This window comes from Scyliorhinus canicula, chromosome 3 (genome assembly GCF_902713615.1).
Source record: "Scyliorhinus canicula chromosome 3, sScyCan1.1, whole genome shotgun sequence".
Classification (NCBI taxonomy): Eukaryota; Metazoa; Chordata; class Chondrichthyes; order Carcharhiniformes; family Scyliorhinidae; genus Scyliorhinus; species Scyliorhinus canicula.
Window position 1 is genome coordinate 199,460,422 of NC_052148.1, and position 26,166 is coordinate 199,486,587.

The following is a 26,166-nucleotide window of genomic DNA, read 5'->3' on the forward strand; positions in this document are numbered from 1 at the left end:
ATCTGAGCAATGCAGCATGTCGCTGTGACCTTGCATCGAGGGCTGTAGAGTCGAATGCAAGTAAGCCACATCCCCTTTTTACAGCATTAGCTGCAGTAAACCAGGTACGATAAAAGGTCCAATAGGTTTAAAGGTTTTTGACAAGGTAAGTATATAAGCAAGTGGATAGGAACTGGCAGTGAAGGCGAGAGAAGTAGCTTGAAGAGAGTGTGCCCAAGGAAGGGTGAGGGGGTGTCCTGTGGGGTGAGGGGGTGTCCTCCCATGGGTTAGGAGGCGAGTCCCATGGAGGTCCACACAATATTTACCCAGAAGCTTGAGGTATTGTGGAGGGGTACCGGCCTTCAGGTTTTCACATTGACGGAAGAAACTCATGTACAGGTGCATTTGGACTGCAAGCAGGAACAGCACACTGATGGATACAGGATGCGTGCCACACTATGTAACCTGCAATGGCTAGTAGCACTGGGGCGCCAGATGTACCCCAGCTTGTACACGCCTCCAACCATCCAGTGTGTCTACCAAGGGTTGAAGATGTAGTGGAAGAGGATAAGGATGTCACCTCTCCATGGACACCTGCATCATGCTCAGCCTCCTGGGAAACATTTGTGCAGGAGGACCAAGTGATAGAGACTGCCTCGGCAATGATGCAAAAGTAGTAGCTTTTGGAGTTGCCCCATGAGCACTTCCAAAATGAAGACAACCTCTCAGCTTCAGGCCGAGACAAGTGAGCTGGCTGCCTCCACATCCTCCGGCCACAAGGCTAGCAATGAGTAGCTCAGCACGAAGGGCACTTCATCAGTCAGAGCACTGACTGAGTTACCAGATTTTCTTCTTGCTACAATTGTGCTTAGTTGTTCTTAGTACAATTGTTCTTAGCACTGCCGGAAGAACCCTTGTACCGACCCCCTCAGGGAAAACTTGACCACCTCCAGTTTAATGAACCCGGCCATGTCGTTAATCCAGGAATCCGGGCTCGGGGGCTTCGCGTCCCTCCACTGTAAAAGAATCCTATGCCGGGCTACTAGAGATGCAAAGGCCAGGATACCGGCCCCTGTCGCCTCCTGCACTCCCGGCTCTGATGCTACCCCAAAGATAGCGAGCCCCCAGCCCGGTTCCACCCTGGAACCGACCACCTTGTACAAGGTCCCCGTCACCCCCTTCCAGAACCCCTCCAACGCCACACACGCAGACATGTGGGTGTGGTTACTCTGATGCATTTCTAATATGTCTTCCTTTTTCTCAACTGAAGGATTAGGGGACCCTGGTTCAATTCCAACCTTGACTGACTGTCATAGAATCATAGAATTTGCAGTGCAGAAGGAGGCCATAAAATGGCCTCCTTCTGCACTGTATGTTCTATGAGTGGGAAGGGTGTAGAAGGACAAATCTTCAGGGAAATTATAGAGAGATACAAACATTACCGAGTAGTTATAATGGAGCTTTAATGTAGACTGGGACAGTGGCAGTGTGAAGGGCAGAGGGGAGCAAAAGTTCCTACATTGTGTTCAGAAACATTTTATACAGAGGATTCCGTCCAGTCCAACAAGAAAGGATGCACTGTTGGATCTGGTTCTTGGAAATCAGATGGGCCAAATAGATATAGTGTCAGTGATCACTGCGTCATAAGGTTTAGGGTGATGATCAAAAGGATAATAGACAATCCAGAGTAAAAATTATTAACGGAGGGAGAGCTGACTTCAATGAGGCCATAACAGAGCTGGGCCGGTTAGAATGGAACAGAAGGTTTGGCGGGGGTATGTGGACAATGGACTACCTTTAAAACAGAAATGGGCCGGATGTAGTCACGGTATATTTCTTAAAAGGGAAAAATAGGACAAACAAATCCAGAGCTCCTTGGATGAAAAAGGAGATAGAAATTAAGATAAGGAAGAAAAAAAGTGTAAGGAAGGAAAAGAACAGGTGTCAGGCAGAAAACCAGTTGAGAACCAAGAGGAGTGCAGAAAGTTCAGAGGGAAAAACACATGGGAGAAACGAAGAGGGATTATGAGAGAAGACTGACAACTAACATAAAGGGAATTCCAAAGTCCTTATGGCATATAAACAGTAAAAGAGTGGTAAAAGAAGTAGGGCCCATTAGGGACCAAAAAGGGAATTTATCCATGGAGGCTAGGGAATGGCTGAGGTATTAAATGAATACTTTGCATCCGTATTTACCGAGGAGGTAGACGCTACCCAGGCCAACACAACAGTCAAGGAAACTTGCCCCATGAAGGGTCAAAAATTGATAAGGAAGAAGTGTTGAATAGTCTGTTGGTTTTTAAATTTGACAGTAGTGTGGCAACAGATGAAATAAGACAATCAAGAATAGGTGGGAGGTAAAAATATATTGGTGTGACACAATGGCCATCCTGTCAGCATGCTACATTAAATATGGTTGATCGACATAAGCACAACTCTGCACCGAAACAAATGCAGTTTTCTGAGGTAAAAAACATAGACACATATATTCAAAAAAGTCCAAAAAATATGGATATTAAATTTGCTTGGAACTAAAGTAAATGGTAACTAGTGGAGGCACAGTTGATACAATTTCCATGCAGCTTGTGAGGCAGGCATTTATTGTCCATCCCATGTATTCAAATGATTTCCCTACAATTTCAGCTAGGTCATACTCCATTGATATATAGAATTTACAGTGCAGACGGAGGCCATTCAGCCCATCGAGTCTGCACCGGCTCCTGGAAAGAGCACCCTACCCAAGGTTAACACCTCCACCCCATCCCCATAACCCAGTAACCCCACCCAACACTAAGGGCAATTTTGGACACTAAAGGCAATTTATCATGGCCAATCCACCTAACCTGCACATCTTTGGACTGTGGGAGGAAACCGGAGCACCCGGAGGAAACCCACGCACACACGGGAGGATGTGCAGACTCCGCACAGAGTGACCCAAGCCGGAATCGAACCTGGGACCCTGGAGCTGTGAAGCGATTGTGCTATCCACAATGCTACCGTGCTGCCCTGTGGAATGAAAAAGAATTATGATACCACCCATTAGTGCAGTTACAAACTTCTGACTGGATTATTTAACCACATAAACCTTGTGGAAGACATTGCTGTGCTCCCTTAGCTAAAAAATGGCTGGTAATTGCTTACACTTCTACATCACTAATTGATTTAATGATTAACATCTAATCCAGATAGACCTTACCAAACCTCTTACATGTGCACAGAATTTTTGTGTTATCAGGGCTCATAAAATATTAATCAAGGGCCAAATTCAGAGCAACCATTCTGTTCCAAGAGGTCAAAGCAGGTCAGGACCATATAATGAGAAACAATAACAGGCCAGGTCCTTCCAGTGTAACCTAATACCCTTGTTACTTTACACTAGCCCTTGGGATCAAATTCAGTAGCTAGTTTTCTCCTGCAGAACAAAAACGTTGTTCTGAGTATTATAAATCTTCTGCAAACCTAATATATTTAAACAATTTCCATGGAGGATAGTTACATTTTCTGTCAAATTTATCCAACATGGCTTTGTAAAAGGAGAATGAAAACTGATGTTACAGAAAGACAAGAATCAGACATTTTGTAAAAAATCCATTCTCAGGGGTTAGACAATCCACAAAATATTGCAATTCACACATGTTTACTCAACGTATATTTCATTTATATTATAGAGTACATAATACTGTCGAAATAGATTCACAGGATTCAAGTGAATAAATGTTGTTGATGCATTATTTTGTCTTTGCATCCTTAACTGGGTCAGAAGAATAGACTTGCTTATCTGAAGTTTTTTCAATAGATATTTCACGATCCAAAATATAACCTATCAGCATGCTTACTTGGACATAATTATAGAACAGGGCAAAATGGTCTTGAAATTATGTCAAAAACTCTATAAATTCTTAGTGGTATGCCACTATAACATGTTTTTTCAGAGAATAGGTAGGAAAAAGATTTAAGTGGAAACAAATTAATTTCTCCACTAAAAAACTGCCCCTCAGATTTGGGGCAGTTTTATACATTATAACAAAGGTTTGGCAGTGGTTATCCAGAAAAATAGATCACAACGGCATTTTATCACACACAGGTGTTATGAACCTTTGAACTCCTGAAGTTAGAATCTTGGGTCAATTATTATGCATGTGCATATAGATGTGTTGCAAACTCTTTAAAAGCTACATTTAGTAAAGATCTTAGAATGAAAAAAACTAAAGCAACATTACCTTCCTTCATTAACAAGCTCAATAAATGCAAGACCAGCATTTTTCTGAATGGAGTTCTGCCATTCCTGTAATAAAAATTGGAAAAATAAATTAGAGATTTCTTTCAAAGTGAAACACACAGAAATAAATTTGGTTGCCATCTGATCCATATGGTCCAAGGCCTTCGCACCATTGCTGCCAATTGATTGATATTTGCCATAAATCTTTATAATTAGTAAAGATAAAAAGTGCCAAAAGATGGAATAAAACATATCTATCATGACATAATTTAGCATTATCCACTTCACACACAATTACCGAGGAACACCCTAGACTAAACAACTTCCAAATAATCCTCAGCTGAATCAAACCTTAAGTGAGTTTTAATAGTTCTGGAAGAAGCTTAATGGTCAATGTCTTACATGACCAATTTAATATTTCAACACTGTATGTACACACATTACAAGAACAATAAAACAATTTGACGTGCAATGCTTAAAGGGTTGAGGTAGCCATCTCCCAGTGGTACTGAAAAAAACAAGCTAAAAGCCTCAGACATGACCACTAATGCTGCTAAAGTGCCGGAAATCATATTTTAGCACTTCAGAGAGATGGGTTGTAAGATGCAATTAACTGAGTCAATAAATTCATATCTATTACTAAATTGTAAATTGATGTGATTCAAAAGTATTCCATACCATATTTGAATCTCATTATCTTAGATCAACAAATCAAAAAAAATCTGTACGTACAAGATACAACTGAATTGCTGTAATGTAAGGGGACTGTGATTATATTTTTCTCTTTTGTGGCGCTCACACTTTGAAGACAATCAATTCCTCCATTCTAATGAGTTGTTCGTACAACACTGCAGTATGTTAGCACTCTCACCTGAGCTAGAAGGCTGTAGGTTCAAGTCCCAGTTCAGAGACTTGAGCAAATAATACGAGGCTGACACTGTCAGAAATTCCATGTTTTGCATTAGATGTTAAATTGAGGCCTCATCTACTCTCTCAGGTGAACATAAAAGATCCCATGGCACTAATCTAAGAAGAGCAGGAGTGCCCTCCTGGTGACCTGGATAACATTTATCCCTCACCCTACAATGAAAACAAAGGATCTGGTTATTTACTTCATTGCCATTTGTGGGATCTTGCTCAACCCAATTTGAATCTCATATTTTATACATTATAACACTGATTAAACATACACCATTGGTTGCAAAGTGTTTTGGGATCCTTAAGTCTTGAAAGGTATTAGAAAAAATGCAAGTTCTTTCCCTTTTTTCTAATATCAAGATATAGTTTTTAGAAAGTATCACATCCAATTTTTTTTAAACTTGGTGTTTTTTATTTTATCAGAAATCTCAGGTTATATTTGAATTGAAGAATTAAGAGTTTAGCTAAAAACAGTTCAGAGATAAGAAAATAAAATAGGAACTACTTCACAAATTTGGTTCCAGCATTCTAACAATATTGCAATTAAAACATTTTCTGCACAAAGCACATTGCTTTATTAAACTATAACAATGAAAATATCTTAAGTCATCAGAGGTTCACGCATATTAATATCTATAGATTAAAGAAATAACCCAAAAATATGCATTAAAGCAATGCAGGACTTCCAGCAAAGATACTACAAAATTACTTAATATATAAACAGGAAAGAATATTATTTTCCATTGTGCACATGTTCACAAATAACTTCTAAAAGTGTCACTTAAAATATTTCTATATTCCATTGCCCTTTTCTATTATGCTTTTGTCTATTGAAATTCAGCAATTAGGGCCTAAGTAGCGTGCTCTTTCCAAGGGTTGGTGCAGACTCGATGGGCCGAATGGCCTCCTTCTGCACTGTAGGGATTCTTTCTGAGCACAGCAAAATGGGATTGCGATAGTAAAGCCACATCTGTTAAGTGCAATTCATTATGCCAAGTGAAACAGCTCATTATATAACACTCCATTATAATAGTGTTTACACTTCAATATAAAGCACTTTACAATGTCTAGCGGCGCCATATCAATGTAACATATTCACAACTTTTTTTAACAGAGCACCTTCAAGAGATGTATGGGTGTGACAACTTTTAAAAGCAGACCAAATATTTTTCCTGGTAGTGAATGAGTCTTGGCAAAACAAGACTTAGGTTGGAACTCTTTTCGACTGCACAAGACTTGACCGGGCACCAAGGTTTTGTGTTTGAATTCCTTTTTCACATAGGCGAACTATAGACCTGTACTGTTGCCCCAGCCAAGATCAGCTAGCTCAATACAGACAAAGTTTGAAATTGGAACCTGCCATTTCCATATTGCAGATTATCAATATAACCACCTAACCAACAGCCTTGTAAGCATTCTCATCATTTTCTACACAATTTATAGCGCAATGCTAATTACTACAAAGCATTGCTTTGACGTTTCCAATTCCTGCAACAACTCCTATTATTTGTACTAGTCTCAAGGTTTTAGTTCAAAGACAACTTTCAGAAGCAGGCCGACCTTCTGGAAAATCGTAGAGCTCTTGCAAGTATTGACAGGCAGAAAGATCTGGGCATGCATATCCACTGATCACTGAAAGTGGCAACGCATGTGGATAAGGTAGTCAAGAAGGCATACGGCATGCTAGCCTTCATCAATCAGGGCAGTGAACAGAAAAATTAGCAAGTTATGTTGCAGCTGTACAGGACCTTAGCTAGGCCTCATTTGGAATATTGTGTACAATTCCGCTACCAGAAATATGTGGATGCTTTGGAGAGGGTACAGAAGCGGTTTACTAGGATGTTGCCTGGTATGGAGGGCATTAGCTATGAGGAGAGATTAGATAAACTTGGTCTGTTGTCACTGGAACAACGGAGGTTGAGAGGCAACCTGATCAAGGTCTACAAGATTCAGTGGCATGGACAGAGTGGATAGTCAGATGCACTTTCCTAGGGTAGGAGAGTCAAGTACGAGGGGACATAGCTTTAAAGTGCATGGGCAAAAGTTTAGAACAGGGTACAGAAGCGGTTTACTAGGATGTTGCCTGATATGGAGGGCATTCTCTATGAGGAGAGGTGAGATAAACTCGGTTTGTTCTCACTGGAACAACGCGACCTGATAGAGGTCTACAAGATTATGAGTGCCATGGACAGAATGGATAGTCAGATGCTCTTTCCTAGTGTAGGAGCGTCAAGTACTAGGGGACATAGGTTTAAAGTGCGTGGGGAAAAGTTTAGAACAGATATGCGAAACAAGTTTTTTCAAAGAGGGTGGTAAATATATGGAACGCACTGCCAGGGGAGGAGCAAGTACAATAGCACCATTGAAGGGGCATCTAGACAAATATATCAATAGGGTGGGAATGGAAGGATACGGACTCCGTAAGTGCATACGGTTTTAGTTAGGCAGGTACGATGGTCGGTGCAGGCTTGGAGGGCTGAAGGGTCTGTTCCTGTGCTGTATTGTTCTTTGACCCTCCTGTGAACAGAACTCCAAATTTGCAACCCGAATTCTAATTAGAAAATGCACAGGCAACTGAGCTCTATTTATGCTCTTGTCCAGCTCACTGGTTGTTGGAATTTGTTTTAACATTTAGAGTACCCAATTCATTTTTTTCCAATTAAGGAGCAATTTAGCATGGCCAATCCACCTAGCCTGCACATCTTGGGTTGTGGGGAGAATGCGCAAACTCTACTCAGACGGTGTCCCAGGGCTGGGATCGAACCCAGGTCCTCAGCACCATGCGGCAGCAGTGCAAATTACTGCGCCACTGTGCCGCCCTTGGCTGTTGGAATTTTGAGAGTGTAAAAGATTTATAAAGGAGTTTTTACTGATCAGGCTGCCTAACATTTTGAGTGCAGCATTAAAAAGCATTTAAAACAAAATAAACAATGAACCAATAACACATTGTAATAACTGAGGAGATGATACAGAATGTACACCAATTTTCTTTCCTCTGGAATGTGTTAAATACCACCACTGCTGACTACTGTTTAAAAGATTAAAACAACATCTTTTAATAGTGGATTGGTTGACAGATGTGAAGGCAGATGAAAAGTTGCAGAAGGGCATTGTCCTCAATTATACATGCTCACCTAATCACTGAAACCAGGCAATGCCCCACCAAGAAAATGTGGTTTCAAACTCTAAAGGACAATATATGCAGATCCTTCTACAGCCTGAACCTCCTACAGTTATTTTCATACAAGTTAATGCACAGGAACCAAATGATGAATCATGATGGTATATCAACACAATACCTAAAAATAATGATGTGACAATCATAGGAACACAGGAACAAGGAAGACCCCTCGAGACTCTACTGCAATCAATTAGGTCATATCTGATCTGTATCTTAACTCAATTTGTCTACCTTGGTTCAATATCCCTCAACACTCTTACCTTTTGAAAATCTATTTTAGTTTTGGCATTTTCAATTGACAGTTTCAGCAGTTTTTGCTTCCTGGGGATGCAATGGTGCAGACAGAGAAGAGGAGAGTTCAATATTTCCTCTTTATGAGAAGTACTTTCTGACTACAAATTAATCCACCCTTCCTCATTTACAAGATACTTTTAGAGTTTAGTGTGCAATAAGACACTTAGTTGAAACAGTTAGATTTGTCTTGATGCATTGTCCACACATCTCTGTTGCACATGAATAATGTAAGTTCACCCACTTTCAGGTATTCTGCTAAATATAAAGACTGAAAGAGAATTTCCAAGTACTTATTTAGTCTGATGGCTAGAAAGAACCTACAAACAATAGTCAGACATCAAACAGTCATTCTTTGGTCTGAGATGTGTTGATTTTTTTCAACTTTTTCAAACATGATAAATCTGATGAAAGAAATGGTGGAGCACAATTCAGACAAGATCAGATCATGATCCTTCGTAATTTCATTACCAACATTTCATTCTGCTTCAACAATATTTAATTCTGCTCCCCAGACTTAAACAAGAGATCCTGGATTCACCCTCACTTTAATCACCGACATGTAATTGATCCCATTATTGTCAGACGGGCAGGAAAAGATGTCAGTGACCAAAGCCACGTGTGGAGCAAATGGTTGGACTGACAGTAAACTCATTGGCCCAAAGTTTAATATCCCATATTCAACCAAGAGACACCTCCAGGGGAAAAAGTCAATTCAAGAGACATGAGGTCTCAAGACTCGAAATTAATACTGAGACACAAAACTTCTCAGAAGATTTAGATTGCTAGCCCCTTGGAAGGACTCTGAGGCAAAGATGTTCAGAGCTACAGTCACTTTGACAGCTACTAGCAGGGGGTAACCAATGATAATGGTGGTGCACCAGGGCATGCAACTCTACTACCATCTACCTTGAAAAATACATCCTTCGGCAACATTGACTTTTGGATCAGGGAAGATAAATCATGATCAGCATACCTTATGTGGAAGATAACACTGTGCTCTCACCCTACCCCTCGTCCAACACCTCTGCGTGTCTCAGCGCAAAGGCCTGCACTTGCTGTGGGCACGTTTGTTCCCTGTTGCTGTTCGTCCCCAAATCCATGCAGACAATCCCATTTCCACATTTAGACTCCCTTACTGCTGGAAAGCAATGTCACGGCAGCCTGGACATACGTGCAATGCTGTGAAAGAGACACTCCCCATTCCTGCTCTCTCCCCCAACTACTCCATTGCCTAGTGGTGTACCACCTTGGTCAATTGCACTCTCAATTTACTACTACTGCCCAAGCAGCTCTCGGAGCCATTCCGCTTTAATGCGCCAATGTTAAATGTTCCACTGCAATGCTACTCCAGGAGTCCCAAGCTCCATCGGGGTCCCGATGTCTGCGCTCAAAGAATTACTTTCCGCTATCAGTAGGAAGTATCTCCAGCTATTTTTTGGCAGCATGGTAGCACAAGTGGCTAGCACTGTGGCTTCACAGCACCAGGGTCCCAGGTTCAATTCCCCACTGGGTCACTGTCTGTGCGGAGTCTGCACGTTCTCGCCGTATCCTCCGGGTGCTCCAGTTTTGTCCCACTGTCCAAAGACGTGCAGGTGAGGTGGTTTGGCAATGATAAATTGCCCTTAGTGGCCAAAAAGGTTAGGAGGGGTTATTGGGTTACATGGATAGGGTGGAAGTGAGGGCTTAAGTGGGTCGATGCAGACTCCATGGGCCGAATGGCCTCCTTCTGCACTTTATGTACAAGTTTGAGGAACAGCTGGAGACACTGCGATGCCTATAGAAGGGCGAGAGTTTTGTCGATTGTATGTTCCAGCAGATGGCCACCCCACCCTGGAGCTCAGGTTAGTAAATGGGTGGGAAATCACAAGAGTAAAAAGAGGAAGGAGGTCCAAGAATCTTCAGAGTGTGTGCCATTCTCAGACAGACACTCAGTATTGGAATGCAGTGAGTGACATCACCGTGAGTGAGTGCATTCCAGATCATGGCATCAATCTCGAAGGCGATTAGGGATGGGCAATAAATGCAGGCTTAGCCAGCGGCACCCACGTCCCATGAATACATTTTTTAAAAAGGGCAACCCTCTCATCCCAGGAACCGATTGCGTTGCACTGCCTCCGAATGCAAGTACGTCCTTTTTTTCATTTGAAGATCAAAATTGTGCACAGAATTCCAGGTGTAGTCTTGCCAAACCCCAGACAACTGTAACAACAATTCTTTATTATTGTACACCAACCCACTTGCAGTAAGGGTCAACATGCAATTTGCTATCCTAAATTTTTGTGTTCCTTGTTCAAGTACATCCAAATTTCTCTGAACAACAGTTATAAGTTTCACACATCTTTAAAAAATATTCTGCTTTCCTGTTCCTACCACCTCACCGAAATCCTTGTTGCCAACTCAGTAAATCTCTCTTTATCGCTTTGCAGTCTCTATGTCCTCCTTACAGCTTGCATTATCACTTAACTTTGTAGTGTCACCAAACTTAAGACGTACTACTTGTGGTCTCTTTTTAAGTCATTAATGTAGATTGTAAATACCGGAGGTCGTTGGCACTGATCCGTGCAACAATAGTCAGAGCCTGCCAATTTGAAAATGCCGTTTATTCCTACATTGTTCTCCCTGTCTGTTAACTAACCTTATGCCCATGTTAAAGTTTTCATCACAACTTCATGAGCCCTTGTCCTATGTCTTAACAGTTTTTGTGACACCTTATCAAATCCCTTTCGAAAATCCAAATACACTTACCGGTTTCCCCATGTCTACCCTACTCGTTACATCTGCAAAATAACTCTAATAATAATAATCTTTATTGTCACAAGTAGGCTTACATTAACACTGCAATGAAGTTACTGTGAAAAGCCCCTAGTCGCCACATTCCGGCGCCTTTTAGGGTACACGGAGGGAGAATTCCGAATGTTCAATTCACCTAACAGCACATCTTTCGGGGTTTGTGGGAGGAAACCGGAGCACCCGGAGGAAACCCACGCAGACACAGGAAGAATGTTCAGACTCCACACAGACAGTGACCCAAGCCGGGAATCGAACCTGGGACCCTGGAGCTGTGAAGCAACTGTGCTACCCACTGTGCTACCATGCTAACACAATTTTGCTTTTGTAAAACCATGCTGACTTGTTCTAACCATACTATGTTTTTCTAAGTGCACTATGAAGACGTCCTAAGATTCAGCACATTCCCAATGATTGATGTCAGACTAACTGACCTGCAGTGTCCAGTTTTCTTACATTAGTTAACTTTCAATCTGCTGGGATTGTTCCAGATTCTGTGGAAAATCATTGCCAGTACATCTACTATCTCTCCAACTATCTCTTTCATAACCCCAGGGTGTAGGCCATCAGGTCCTGGGGATCTGTCAGAATTTAGTCCCTTGAGTTTCACCAGTACTTTTTCCTCTGTTGATATTAATTACTTTAATTTCCTTACACTTATGTGCTCCTAGTTTACCTTCCATTTCTGGCATGGAATTCTTCAACTGCGGGACACAAAAAAAATTTCTGTTCAATGTCTGTTCCTTTTTCCCGTTCCTCATGATAATTAAGGACTGACTACTTTAGCTACTCTCTTCAATTTTATGTACTTGTAAAAGTTCTAACAATATAGTCCTTTGCCAGTTTCCAAAACACAACTGAGTACAGAAAAGTTTGTGAAATTATGCATTTAGCAGGATACAATTAATGACATAGTTCTAAAGCATGTGCAGAGCAGAGCAATCTGGAGTTCATCTGCACAGATTCTTGTAGGTATCAGGATATACAGAGAGAATAGTTAGTAAAGCATATGGGATCATGAATGTTGTTCGAGATTCCACAGCCAGGGAAACAATTTCTCAGCATTTACCCTGTCAAATCCCTTAAAATTTTTATGTGCTTCAATTTGATCACCTCTCATTCTTCTAAACTCCAGGGATTTAATACGAGTCCACATAATCTTTCCTTGTGCATCAATCTTTCCTCGTGCATCAATCCCCTCATCCTAGGTCAATTTCTAATCCCAGGATTCAGTCCAAACAAATATGTTATTATACTCCCTCCACAGGAAATATATCCATCCTTAGGAAAGGAGATCGAAACTTCATGTAGTCCCCAGGTGTGGCCTCAGCAACGCTCTGTATAACTCTAGTAAGACTTCTTTCTACTCATGTAGCTACTACCTGGCAATGTGGAAAATTGTCCACGTGTCTCCTGTCCACAAGAAACAGGACAAATCCAACCCAGCCAATTACTGTCCTATTAGTCTACTCTCCAAAATCAACAAACTGATGGAAGGAATCATCAACTGTGCTATCAAGCAGCACTTACTCAGCAATAACCTGCTCATGTGTAATGGAATACTCTCCACTTGCCTGAATGAGTGCAGCTCCAACAATACTCAAGAAGCCAGACACCATTCAGGACAAAGCAGCCAGCTTAATTCCCCCCCCCCCCCCCCCCCACTTCCACAAACATTCAAACCCTCCACCATCGATGAACAATGGCAGCAGTGTGTACCATTTACAAGATTCACTGCAGTAACTCGCCAAGGTTCCTGAGACAGCACCTTCCAAACCCACGACAACTGACATCTAGAAGGTCAAGAGCAGCAGATACCTGGGAACCCCACCACCTGGAGGTTCCCCTCCAAGTCACTCATCACCCGACTTGGGAATATATCGCTGTTCCTTCTCTGTCGCTGGGTCAAAATCCTAGAACTCCTGCCCGAGCACTGTGTGTGTGTAAGTACACATCAGGGACTGCAGCAGTTCAAGAAGGCAACTCACCATCATATTTTGAAGGGCAACTTGGGATGGGCAATAAATACTGGCTTAACCAGTGACACCCATATCCTGTAAATGAATAATTTTTGAAAAGTACTTTAATCCCTTAGCAACAAAAATCAACATACCATTTGCCTTCCTATTGGCTTGCTTTACCTGCATGTTAATTTTCCATGAATAAGGTTCAAAAATACTCAGGTTACCTTGAATGCACACAATTTACAATCACTTATCATTCAAAAAGTATTGATTTTTAAAAACATTATCTGTCCAAAACTGGTTATCTTAACACTGCGCGACACCACATTCCGCTGCCATGTTCTTGCCTGCTCACCCTGCATGCCTCCTCACTTCTTATTTTCCTCCTTAATTGTATTGTCAACAAATTTTGATACATCCAAGTCATTGGTATAGACCATAAATAGTTCAGCCTAAGCATTGATCCTAGTGGTAGCCCACTAACTCATAGCCAGCAAATCTAAAAATACCATTTATCCTGCTTTCTGTTCATTAACCAATCCACAATCAATGCTAATATATTAATCCCAATTGCATGAATTCTACTTTTGTGCAATAGCTTATTGAATGCCTTTTGATACTCTGAATACATTACATCCACTAGTCACTTATTATCCATACTACTAGTTAAATCCTCGAGCACAATTTCCTTTTCACAAATTTATGCCAACTGTACTTAAACACATTATGATTTTCTAAATGCCCCATTACCATGACCCAATAGGATTACACAATGTTTCTCTAAATGATGTCAGGCTAACTGGCCTATAGTTCCTCCTCTTTTCCCTATTCCTCCTTTCTTAAATAGTGTGGTTATGATTGCTACCTTTCTTGAGAACTATTCTAGAATCTAAGGAATCCTTGTCTCAAATCCGATGCAGGAGCTATCTCTTTTAAAACTGTAGGATACAGGACATCAGGTTCCAGCTATTTGTCACCACTTAGTCCCATTAATTTCTCCAACACTATTTCTTTACTTGTACTAATTTACTTGCCAAATCAGAATGCATTCACTGGCTTCCCTCAATGACTCGGTTGGCTCATGTGTCATGGACTTTGTCAGACAAATCAAGCTGGTCCCACATGCAAATATCATCCTGCTTTAAGTTAACAGATCTTAGATGGGAAATGGTGAGACCTATAATTCACATTGGTATTTCCAAGCAATGGGGAGAATAGGAAAGTCAGTAAAGGGCCTCACTGCCAATTGCCATCAAACAACTATGACTGGGAAGTGTATTCACAATTTTAAATTGATGAAAGGATTCTTTCTGGGGGTTAACAATTTCTGTTTATTAATTTTCTTACATTCAAAAGCTTTAAAAATGAAAAATATGGAATTTAACCATATGAGCACAAACAAATATAGACCAACAGTTGTGACTCAGTGGGTACCACTCTTGATTCTGAATCATAAGATTGTGGGTTCATGTCCACTCCATGACTTCGGCACAAAAATCTTAGCTGACACTCCAGTGCAGTAGAGGAAATCTGCATGGTTAGAAATGTCATCTTTCAGAGGTGATGTTAAAAGATCCCTCTCAGGTGGACATAAAATATCCTGTGGCATTAATTTGAAGAGGAGCAGATGAGTTATTCCCAATGGCCTGGCAATATTTATCTCTCAGTCAACATCACAATAGCGGAATATCTGGTAATAGTCACACTGTGGGAGCTTGCTGTTCACAAATTGGCTGCCGTTTTTCCTGCCCCAAAACAATGACTACACTTCGAAAGTACTTCATTGGCTGAAAAGCATTTGAAATCATGAAAGATGCTATCTAGATGCATGCCTTTCTTTTTAATTATTGTACTAAAGCTATCTTGGTTAGTCTTAGAAAACTCTCAGCTGCATGGTCTTGTGACAATCTTTGAGATTTGTTTGCATGCTAAGTGATAGTTTACATTGGGCTAAGATACAACATGGAGGGAGGCATACTGGTGCAGTGGTTAGTACTGCCCGTGTGGAGTTTGCACTATGTCTGCGTGGGTCTCACCCCCACAAACCCAAAGATGTGCAGGGTAAGTGGATTGGCCAGGCTAAATTGCCCATGCTAAATTGCACCTTAGTTGGGAAAGAGAGAATTGGGCACTTTAAATTTATTTTTAAAAAGATACAATGTGTTATGACAGAAAAAGTTGGATGACACCACAATCCAAAGTGAAACTCATGCACTGAATAAGAGCCACCTAAAGTACGATTACAGCCTTCAAACCATGCTAGCGTGTATAATTTCTGACATTTTTATTGTTGTATATCATTTATATTCAATTAGTAGTCAGTTTATGCACATGCACCAAGTGTCTCTGTGCGCAGTAGGCAACATTCACAGTATTAGGGGCAGCACAGTACCAAGCAAAGTTGCTTCACAGCTCCAGTCTCCCAGGTTCGATTCCTGGCTTGAGTCACTGCCTGTACAGAATCTGCACGTTCTCCCCGTGTCTGCGTGGGTTTCCTCCGTGTACTCCGGTTTCCTCCCACAGTCTAAAGATGTGCAGGTTAGATGGATTGGCCATGCTAAATTGCCCTTAGTGTCCAAAAAGGTTTGGTGGTTTACTGGGTTACAGGGATAGGGTGAAGGGTGGGGGGGTTAAGTAGGGGGCTCTTTCCAAGGGCCGGTGCTGAATCGGTGGGCCGAATGGCCTTCTTCTGTCCTGTAAAATCTATGATTCTATTAGAGTATGAGTTTTAGAAAGTGATGGAAAAATAAATGCCCCTGATGAGAAAGTATTGTGGCCTATTTTCAACTATATTTTAACATCAGACAGCTTGTGCACTAATCTTTTATTCAGAAATGGACCTTTTAAAAGAGTTTCATATCCAGTTATAATCTATTACAAAGTTAGCATATTGTTCATTGTACAAAATACTTGAATATCAGGTTTAATTTAATTTAATTTAATTGATTATGAATTTTTTAATTCAAAGTAAAGCTGCAGCAGATCACAACAGAGGGAGGAAACATATAAATTAAAGCAAGGATAGCACCTAGATATTGCCTAGCACTTAAAAGGACGTCTAAAAGCAACTGGTTTGGAAATGTCAATCATGGAACCTAATAAAGGCAGCAAATCAAGCAAAAGCATTATACTTGGAGATATTTTCAGATGCTTTTTTCTTTAGTGCATCAATTAAGCACCTCAATTCTAATTAGTAATATAAAATAAACTTTACAAACTTATATCATATTGCCATTTGAAACTGAACAATAACATTGTCATTTTATGTCAGACCACCTTCAAAGGCTCAATAGCTTGCAGCTGATTATTTTTCTTGAGCCATCTCTGTGCCGGCAACTCCCTGGATGACTCTGTGATGTGCAATGTTTTCCTACTTGCAGCAGCATAATTTTTTCACTATGATTGTCAGTGTTCATCTCATCATGAAACAAGGTCCCCGAGCAATTGCCTTTTAAAAACATTTGAAAGTGAACTGCAGAACAGCTTTATCCAGGTTGGACAGTGAAGTTCTTATTCATCTTTTACCTGATAGAGCACTTTTCTGAAAGAAACAAAAGCTGGAGGGATATTTTCAACTTTACTATTTTTGGATTTATTTTCACAATTAATTACGTACATAAAAGTAACGTAATATGGGTGAGTTTTCAGTTCCTAGGTTAAGACCCCGAGTCATAAAAACTTCCAGGTCCCGATCCCGCAACAATGGAACAACACACATCCAATGTGATTTCCAGATACAAATCTACTTACCTGTTCACAATTTCATGCTCACTGCTCAATTAGTGTTGGGTGACACAGGAGAGAGATGCAACACGGTCACGAGTGGGCTCAATTTAAAGGAAGAATGGCAGCTATTATCGAGACGGCCATTTGTCCACATAACATAAGCTGTGGCAGAACAAAAGGCAGTGGTCAGGGAGAGTGGCAGGGCAGCTCCTTCTCAGTTTTCCACTTCAGGTCATACTGGAAGCTGTTACAGTGCATAGGAGCATTCTCTTCCTCAACAGAGGTCACAAGAGGCCCCCACAACAGACCAAGAGAGCATGGCAAGAGATGACCAGCAAGGTGAGCAGCTGAGCAGTGGAGCACAAGGCCAGGATGAACCATTGCAAACACTTCAACAAACTGATTAGGTCTAGCAGAGTGAGTGATGAGAGATAGACAGATGGTATGCCTCCCAGTCAGTAGTCAAGAGAGTGTCAGGGAGAGGGGAATCCTTAAAGTACATAGAGGATTGATCATCATGGGAGAAGGGTGTGCTGGGGTGCCTTGCCCAGGTTTTGCAGATCAGGAGGCTGGAGTGCAGTTTGTCACGTTGTCAGCAAGTGAAAGGCTACAAATGCAGAAGAAAGTCTTGTACGTACTGCATCATTCTTCACCTTGCAGGAAAAAACAGAGATGAACACTACCAAGGCGGAGAGTGGAAGAGGTACAGTCATAACTTGAAGTATTCATGTGCTTCCAGGAGTTGGCACTTCAAGTGGCCAGGGTGTCCAATTGCAGGGATGCAAGGGACAGAGAAATGGGGGGCCACTGGAAACAAGTTGACAGCAACTGATCATCTCTGGGTGCAAGGAATGCATACAAATGCTTCCCCTGCAATCAGCTGTCATTGCAGAAGCTGTTATTTTATTATTTTAAGCAGAAGTATCTGTTGTATGTACCAAGCCTCACAATCCCCTCATGTTTCCCATATGGTCAGCTGATAGCAGTAATCGTTTGGGCAACATGAAGATATGGGGCATGATCTCCCGGTCATGTTGCCTTCAAAAAGCAGCGTTGAACAGCCGATACATGGTGGGAGATCCATCTTCTGGGATCTACCCAGCTCGCTATGCCTCGCAAGTTCTAACATGGATCTCGCGAGATGTTATGATGAGGACCATTTCATTGCCATTTGCCACGGGTGTGGTTGTTCAATTGAAAGGTCACTGGCCATGCTGAAAATTCATTTATGATATTACCACAAATGCTCCGTCACAATAGCTTCCATGCAAAAAACATTAGCTCAACCGTTTGAAAGTTATGTTCCTGTAATTTTACTTTATAATACTAAAGAATACTTCCCCTGGATCTACCTTCTATTTTCTTAAAGTACATACCAGCCTTATCGAAGAAAATATCAGCATCAGAAGAACAAGTTTTTTTTCCAAGTGGGCACATTTTGTTTTGAGATAATCTTGAGCTAGGACTGCTGTTCCAGTAATATCTCAGAACCCCAGCTCTATAGTAGATATCAGCTGCCACCATTTTGGAACTAAACCAGCTGTGTCGGAAATCCTTAAGAAGGAATAACTATCTGGTCCAGCAACACCTGGACTTTAAAATTCTCATTCTAGTCTTCAAATTCCTCTAAGGCCTTGCCACTTCCTGTTGTGTACCATCCACATTCTGAATTCCTCAAATTCTTCTCTTGTGCATCCTCGATTTTAACCACCCCATTATTGACGAGAGCACATTCAGCTACTTGGACCATGGGCTCTGGAGTTGTCTCCCCATTTTTCTCCATCTTTCCTCCCTCCTTTAAGAACCAGGCTTTTAGCCATCTGTTCTAATATTTCGGTGTGTGTCAAATCTTGCTTGGCAATGATCCCCGGAACTGGCTTGGGACAATTTTCCAAATTAAATGTGCTGTGTTCAATTATTCTGTGTTTGATTGTGCATGTCTGGGTTCATCAAGCCTATAGGAGAAAAAGAGAAACTGAACGCAAGTTGGAAGCTTGTTGGAAGCAGGCATTATTTTAAAAACCTTTGTGATCGGGGCGACCCGGTGGCGCAGTGGTTAGCACTACTGTCTCGTGGCACGGAGGATTCGGGTTCAATCCCGGCCCCGGGCCACTGGCTGTGTGGAGTTTGCACATTCTCCCCGTATCTGCGTGGATCTCACCCCCACAGCCCAAAGATGTGCAAGCTAGGTGGATTGGCCATGCTAAATTGCCCCTTAATTGGAAAAAAATAATTATATACTCTAAATTGATTTTTTAAAAAGCTTTTGTAATAAAATCCCGTTCACACAGACTCTGGTGAGAATCAGCTCTGTACTTCTCAGAGGCACAGAGAAAAATAACTGGTGACAAAGATGGAGAATATTTTCAATTTCCCGGCTCCACACCTTTCATTTCATCATTCGGAGATCCACCTGACAATGAATTGATGAATTTCAGAGTTCAGGACCTACTTACTCGCTTCAATATGAAAGATATGGAGGGAGCGGAAGACCACAAGAAAACAATACTCATACATTGCCTTGGGACACAAGACCAGTGGGTATTCAAGTAGATCAAAGATATGGATTTGGAGCTATGTGCTCTAAAAACAATACTTTGGGCAAGAGAAAAGTGACGATCCAATGATATGCATACCAGCAGAGATGCCTGGAAAATGTTCAGCTTGTAAATCAGTTTTGTGGCAGCGGGTGCCCACGTATAAATCTGTCACACTAATGAACTAATGAAAGAACTTAAATTTCACTAATTAAGGAATGCCTAATCATGGAGGATGATTATTTGATCTTGGAAAAAAGCCACAACCATGGCAGTCCAAATCAAATCTGCCATGTTTGATTCAAAGCAATTCACTGTGAGGAAATGCAATGGAAATGCAAAGGACAAAGAACTCTTGCTCAACATGGTCAAATGCTCTTAAAACTGTTCCCAAATTGCTTGGATTACCGACTGATTCACAACACCATATCCATTTAGAGGAAAAAAATGCAACTCACGCTTAAAGGTCAAATACTCCACAAAGGCTTACAGGTCATCTATGAAGACAACTTCTTCAATTTCACACATAGAAGAATCTATTCTGGAGTGTGAAATTCAGCATGTGTACAGCATTGCTGACAGTAGAGCACTGGGTCTTTTTAAGGTTTGCTCAGTTGAGATCATGGCATCTCAAGTGTCACTCCACATCAAGGTCACATCAAGTTGTTCGTGCAACACTATCTCACTCATCTGACAGACACTCTTCAAATGTACAATTTGAATATTCCTGTTTTAGGAACAATCTCAGTTCCACTGCACTACAAAAGCATCATCTGGACAAGTTTACGTTCTCCATTGGCAAAAGCAGAAGCCTTATGGGGTAAACCTGTTTGATAAGCCTGGCTTCAAGCTTGAAGGCCCCACCAAAACAAAGGTTAATATGATCACTGAAATTCAGGGAGATTATAGGGTACTTTCTTGCCAAAGTTGAAGAGACAGTCAAAGTAGTCGACAAATTCTTGCCCGCAGAGGGACCAAGCAAAACACAATCAGCAGCTATATACAATTAGTTGTTTAACAAGTATAAATGCACATTCTTGAAACCGAGATTGATTTTCTATTGCAGAGAGTGACAGCAACTGGAGTAAAGCCTACACATAACAAGATCAAAGACGTTTGTGCACTTCTGACCCTCTCTGACATGGCATCAATACTAACAATTTTCATTGTAGGAAGTCTTACAACACCAGGTTAAAGTCTAACAGGTTTGTTCAAACACTAGCTTTCGGAGCACTGCTCCTTCCTCAGGTGAATGAAGGGGTATGTTCCAGAAACATATATGTTTCCTCATTTGCCAGTCTCCAGTCCTTTGGCACTGTCCCCGTTGACAGTGAAGACCCAAAGATCAAAGCCAAAGGCTCTGCAATCTCATCCCTTGCCTCCCAAAGTATCCTAGGATATATCCTATCTGGCCCAGGGGACTTGTTGACCCTCAGGTTTTTCAAAATTGCTCATACATCTTCCCTCAGAACATCTACCTCCTCCAGCCTACGCGCTTGTATCACACTCTCATCCTCAAAAACATAGCCCCTCTCCTTGGTGAACAATAAAGAAAAGTATTCATTCAACGCCTCTCCTATCTCTTCTGACTCCATGCACAAGTTCCCACTACTGTCCTTGACTGGCCCTAACCTCACCCTGGTCATTCTTTTATTTCTCACATAAGAGCAAAAAGCCTTGGGGTTTTCCTTGATCCGACCCGCCAAGGACTTCTCATGCCCCCTCCTAGCTCTCCTAAGCCCTTTTTTTCAGCTCATTCCTTGCTACCTTGTAACCCTCAAGCAACCCAACTGAACCTTGTTTTCTCATCCTTACATACGCTTCCTTTTTCCTCTTGATCAGACATTCAACCTCTTTTGTGAACCATGGTTCCCTCACACGGCCATTTCCTCCCTGCCTGACAGGGACATACCTATCATGGACATGCAGTATTTGTTCCTTGAATAAGCTCCACTTTTCATTTGTGCCTTTCCCTGACAGTTTCTGTTCCCATCTTATGCTCCCTAATTCTTGCCTAATCACATCATAATTACCTCTCCCCCAATTATAAACCTTGCCCTGCCGTATGGCCCTATCCCTCTCCATTGCAATAGTGAAAGACACCAAATTGTGGTCACTATCTCCAAAGTGCTCTCCCACAAACAAATCTAACACTTGGCCCGGTTCATTATCCAGTACCAAATCCAATGTGGCCCCACCTCTTGTCGGCTTATCCACATATTGCGTCAGGAAACCCTCCTGCACGCGCTGTACAAAATCTGCCCCATCCGAATTGTTCGACCTATAGAGGTTCCAATCAATATTCGGAAAGTTAAAGTCACCCATGATAACTACCCTGAGACCTCCACACCTATCCATAATCTGCTTTGCAATTTCTTCCGCCACATCTCTATTACTATTTGGGGGCCTATAGAAAACTCCTAACAACGTGACCGCTCCTTTCCTATTTCTAACTTCAGCCCATATTACCTCAGTAGGCAGATCCCCTTCGAACTGCCTTTCTGCAGCCATTAAACTATCCTAGATTAACAATGCTACTCCTCCACCTCTTTCACCACCTTCGCTACTCTTACTGAAACATTTATACCCCGGAACTTCCAACAACCTATCCTGTCCCTGTTCTAACCATGTCTCAGTAATGGCTACAACATCGTAGTCCCAAGTACCAATCCGCGCTCCAAGTTCACCTGCCTTATTCTGGATGCTCCTGGCATTAAAGTAGACACACTTCAATCCACCCTCCTGCCTGCCAGTACACTCCTGTGACCTTGATACCCTCCTCGGTACCTCACTACTCTCAACACTGGCTTCTGGACTTCAGCTCATTGTCCCATCCCCCTGACAAATTAGTTTAAAACCCCCCCCCCCAGCCCCCAAAAAGCCGTAGCAAATTTTCCTCCCAGGATATTGGTGCCCCTCTGGTTCAAGTGCAAACCGTCCTGTTTGTACAGTTCCCACTTTCCCCAGAATGTGCTCCAATTATCCACGTAACTGAAACCCTCCCTCCTACACCATCCCTGCAGCCACGTGTTTATCTGCACTCTCTTCCTGTTCTTCAACTCACTAGCATGTGGCACCGGCAACAAACCAGAGATGACAACATGGTTTGTCCTGGCTCTCAGCTTCCACCCTAGCTCCCTAAATTTCTGTTTCAAATCACCATCCCTACTCTTACCTATGTCGTTGGTACCGATGTGTACCAAGACTTGTAACTGTTCCCCCTCCCCCTTAAGGATTCGAAAAACATGGTCCGAAGACATCACGGACCCTTGCACCTGGGAGGCAACATACCATACGTGAGTCTTTTTCGTTGCCACAGAACCGTCTTTCTGTCCCTCTAACTATCGAGTCCCCAATAACTATTGCTCTCCTGCTCTCCTCCGTTCCCTTCTGAGCCACAGGGACGGACTCAGTGCTGGAGATCCAGTCACCGTGGCTTACCACTGGTACAGCTCAGCAAAATACACAGGGAAACAGGAGAAGAGCAATATAGCTGACTCAGGACAATCATTAGACACAATCTGATGTCTCTATATGCACCATCAGAGAACAAGGGAAAGAAGCATAACACCATGAAGACATGGTGAAATGGTGTACACCTTCCCACAGGGCGAATGCTTGCAACGATCACAAGAATTCAGGATAGGCTTTGCGTGCCATGTGTGGACGTGCACCGGCACACATGTCCGTCAACCCCAACAATACCAGAGGCACCAAATTGCATACTGTAACCTTCTCCCCTAGGATGCCAGACCTGTCTGTACCCTACAGGAAGCAATCACTGATTCTTTCGGCCCATCATAACAAATGTGGAGAAATACAAAGAAAATAAGCTAGAACCCCAGTTCTAAAAGGATGTTACACATATGCCACATTACCCAACCTCAGACAGAGAACAGAACAATAATTTTACATATTTATACAGAGAGGACTAACAGTTATAGATTCAGATTATGGTTAATGCCGCCTCGCAACAAATTAATTGAGACACAGATTTTTTAAAAGGGGAGAATTTAGGAGCAGAAGGTTACATGATAAATGACGACCAGGATGCAGCCAAAGATCCGTATTCCTCCAGTGCACACCCATCACCTCCTGATGAAGAGGAGAAAAGGCTGCTCATTCAGATAAGGAAAAGTCCCAACCATAAGGGGGGGGGGGGGGGGGGGGGGGGGGTTGCGATATCAACTATAGCACAGAGCCAATGTACCACATTTCGGGATATCGGTACATGGTACATACTCATGTGACTCGGCCAATGTTGTCTACCTCATATGCTGCAGGAAAGCATGTCCCGAAGCTTGGTACATTGGCGAGACCATGCAGACGCTGCGACAACGGATGAACAGACATCGCGCGACAATCACCAGGCAGGAACGTTCCATTCCAGTCGGGGAACACTTCAGCAGTCAAGGGCATTCAGCCTCTGATCTCCGGGTAAGCATTCTCCAAGGCAGCTTCAGGACACGCGACAGCGCCGAGGACACCCAGCACAGACTAAGACTTAACACCCAGCCGGCCCTGCATCTCACCAACCACACTGACTCTAGAAAAATAACACCAGCCTCAAACAGGGAGACCCTACCACCAAAAAGGGAGGCTGATACCTCCCCCCACCCATTCAAGAGCCATTTGTAATGGCAACCATCACCTCGACGCCAACAGCAGGTATAGGCCTGCTGAACATCAGCAGAACTGCCACTGAAAACTAGGCGCCACCTCAGATGTATCAAACCACCTCAATCAAATGATGATTTGCTCTGATTTAACTCGGCTCCTCGTCACCAAACTCTGTGGACATAGTGCAGGACATATATCCCCAAAGAAGGTAATTATGGAATGTGCATTAGGATAAAATCGCATCACATGATCCCCAGTTCAGCGTTTGATTGTATCTATTGACTTCTTCGTGTGGTGCATACTTAGTCAAGCCTGCGGGTGTGGTTACAAAAAAAGAGAAACTGAAAGTAAGCTGGCAGCATGGAGGGAGCAGACATTTTAAAAGCTTTTGTAATAAAGTCCTGTTCGCTGATGAGAGTAACCTCTGCACATCTTTGAGACACAAAACAAAATAAAAGGCACTATATAAATGCAAGTTGCTGTTCTTACCACTAAGTCGGGGATGAATTATCTTGTTGAGGGCTACTCAGCCTCTATTGGAAAATTTTAAGTTGTGGCCTCATTGCATCATTTGTCGCCCAAAGCATAGTTTAATATATTTTACTTTCAGATTTTGTGCCTCCTTCGGGACTCTGGAAATTTTCCCCAATTCCTTCACACCAAGACAATTTTTGATACTTCTCTTCCCCTTGTTCTACAGATCATTTTCACACCATCCATATCAGTGAGTGAGGAAGTATAAAAGCAGGGAAGAGAAGATATGGCAGACACTGAACTGAAGATGGTGAGGAGAGTGTGATGTGGGACTAATGTGGAAGCTCAAGAGAGATAAACGAGATTGTGAAGACAGATGAAGGCAGAATGTAATAGTACAAAGGCAGATAGGTAATGGACAGAGAGAGCATAATATAAGTTATTGCAAGTTAAGATAGAGAGATGGGGCTAATAGTTCAGGGGTGAGGCAGATGGGCACAAGAAATTGGAGAGAATAGACAACAAAAAAACAGATGGGTATCAGTGGGGGGAGGGAAAGAGAAGACTGAGCCACAATCCAGGTACAAAATCAATTCAATATTCATCACTCAACTTATGTATACTGTGCAAACTTAAAATTCAAATGATTGTGACTTTTTCTAATGATTTCAGCAGCATTGCTCTGGCCACAATCCATGCTCAATTTATTCAATGCTGATGAGAAAAGAAAGCTGTCACTACTGTAACAAAAATACTATTTTGAATTAAATGCAATTACCCCCATCGCATCACCTATTTTAACGAAAGAATACTTTTGTCTGCATTAACTTTTCTTATATAGAACTCTTCAAAACATGCTCCCTGTAATGCTCTGGAACATGATCCAGAGCTTGTCTGGGTACAGCATTCCAAATTTCACCCCATTTTTATACAGGGCTGATTTGGCTCTATTGAATTCCGCTCAGCGCTTGGCCGGTCTGTCTCAATGTCCTGATAAATCCTGATCAGGTGTTCCTCCTAGTTGCAGGACATTGTCTGCCTGGCCCAGTTCATGATTTAAAAAAAAGGATTCTTAAATAACCTCAGAATTGACAGGAGTCTGCACGACTTAAGTTCTTTTAGTGATCAATAGAAAGGGTTTGGTTTCAATATGGGTGATAAAAGTGGCTTCCTCCTGCTACTATCTACAAGCCTACAGCAGTTGATCATTAAAGCCTCTCCAATCTAAACTCTTGTGTGAAAGTGTTCTATTAGCCTATGGTTTGTCTGTTTGGCAACTCCAGCCCTGAAGACAAATGGAAAATGCTGCCCCGAGAGGTCTGAAGTCAAGTCAATAGGGAATCTTAACCCTAACTGCAAGAACTGAACCTGCTCATTATAGATTGCTCCAGGGGAAACATGCATGCAGCCATTAGGAGCATTAAAACGGGCTAATTATTTTCATACTAGTTTCAAAAGTTATGCAGA

At 42.1% G+C, this 26,166-nt stretch overlaps 1 protein-coding gene across 1 annotated transcript in view; it reads right to left on the bottom strand.

Annotated features, from left to right (window-relative positions):
- Positions 1-26,166, bottom strand: part of lrba (LPS responsive beige-like anchor protein) — a 981,767-nt gene that overhangs the window by 615,489 nt on the left and 340,112 nt on the right. Inside the window, 1 exon segment of the mRNA XM_038791976.1 lies at positions 4,200-4,264. Coding sequence (XP_038647904.1) covers positions 4,200-4,264 — 65 coding nt within the window.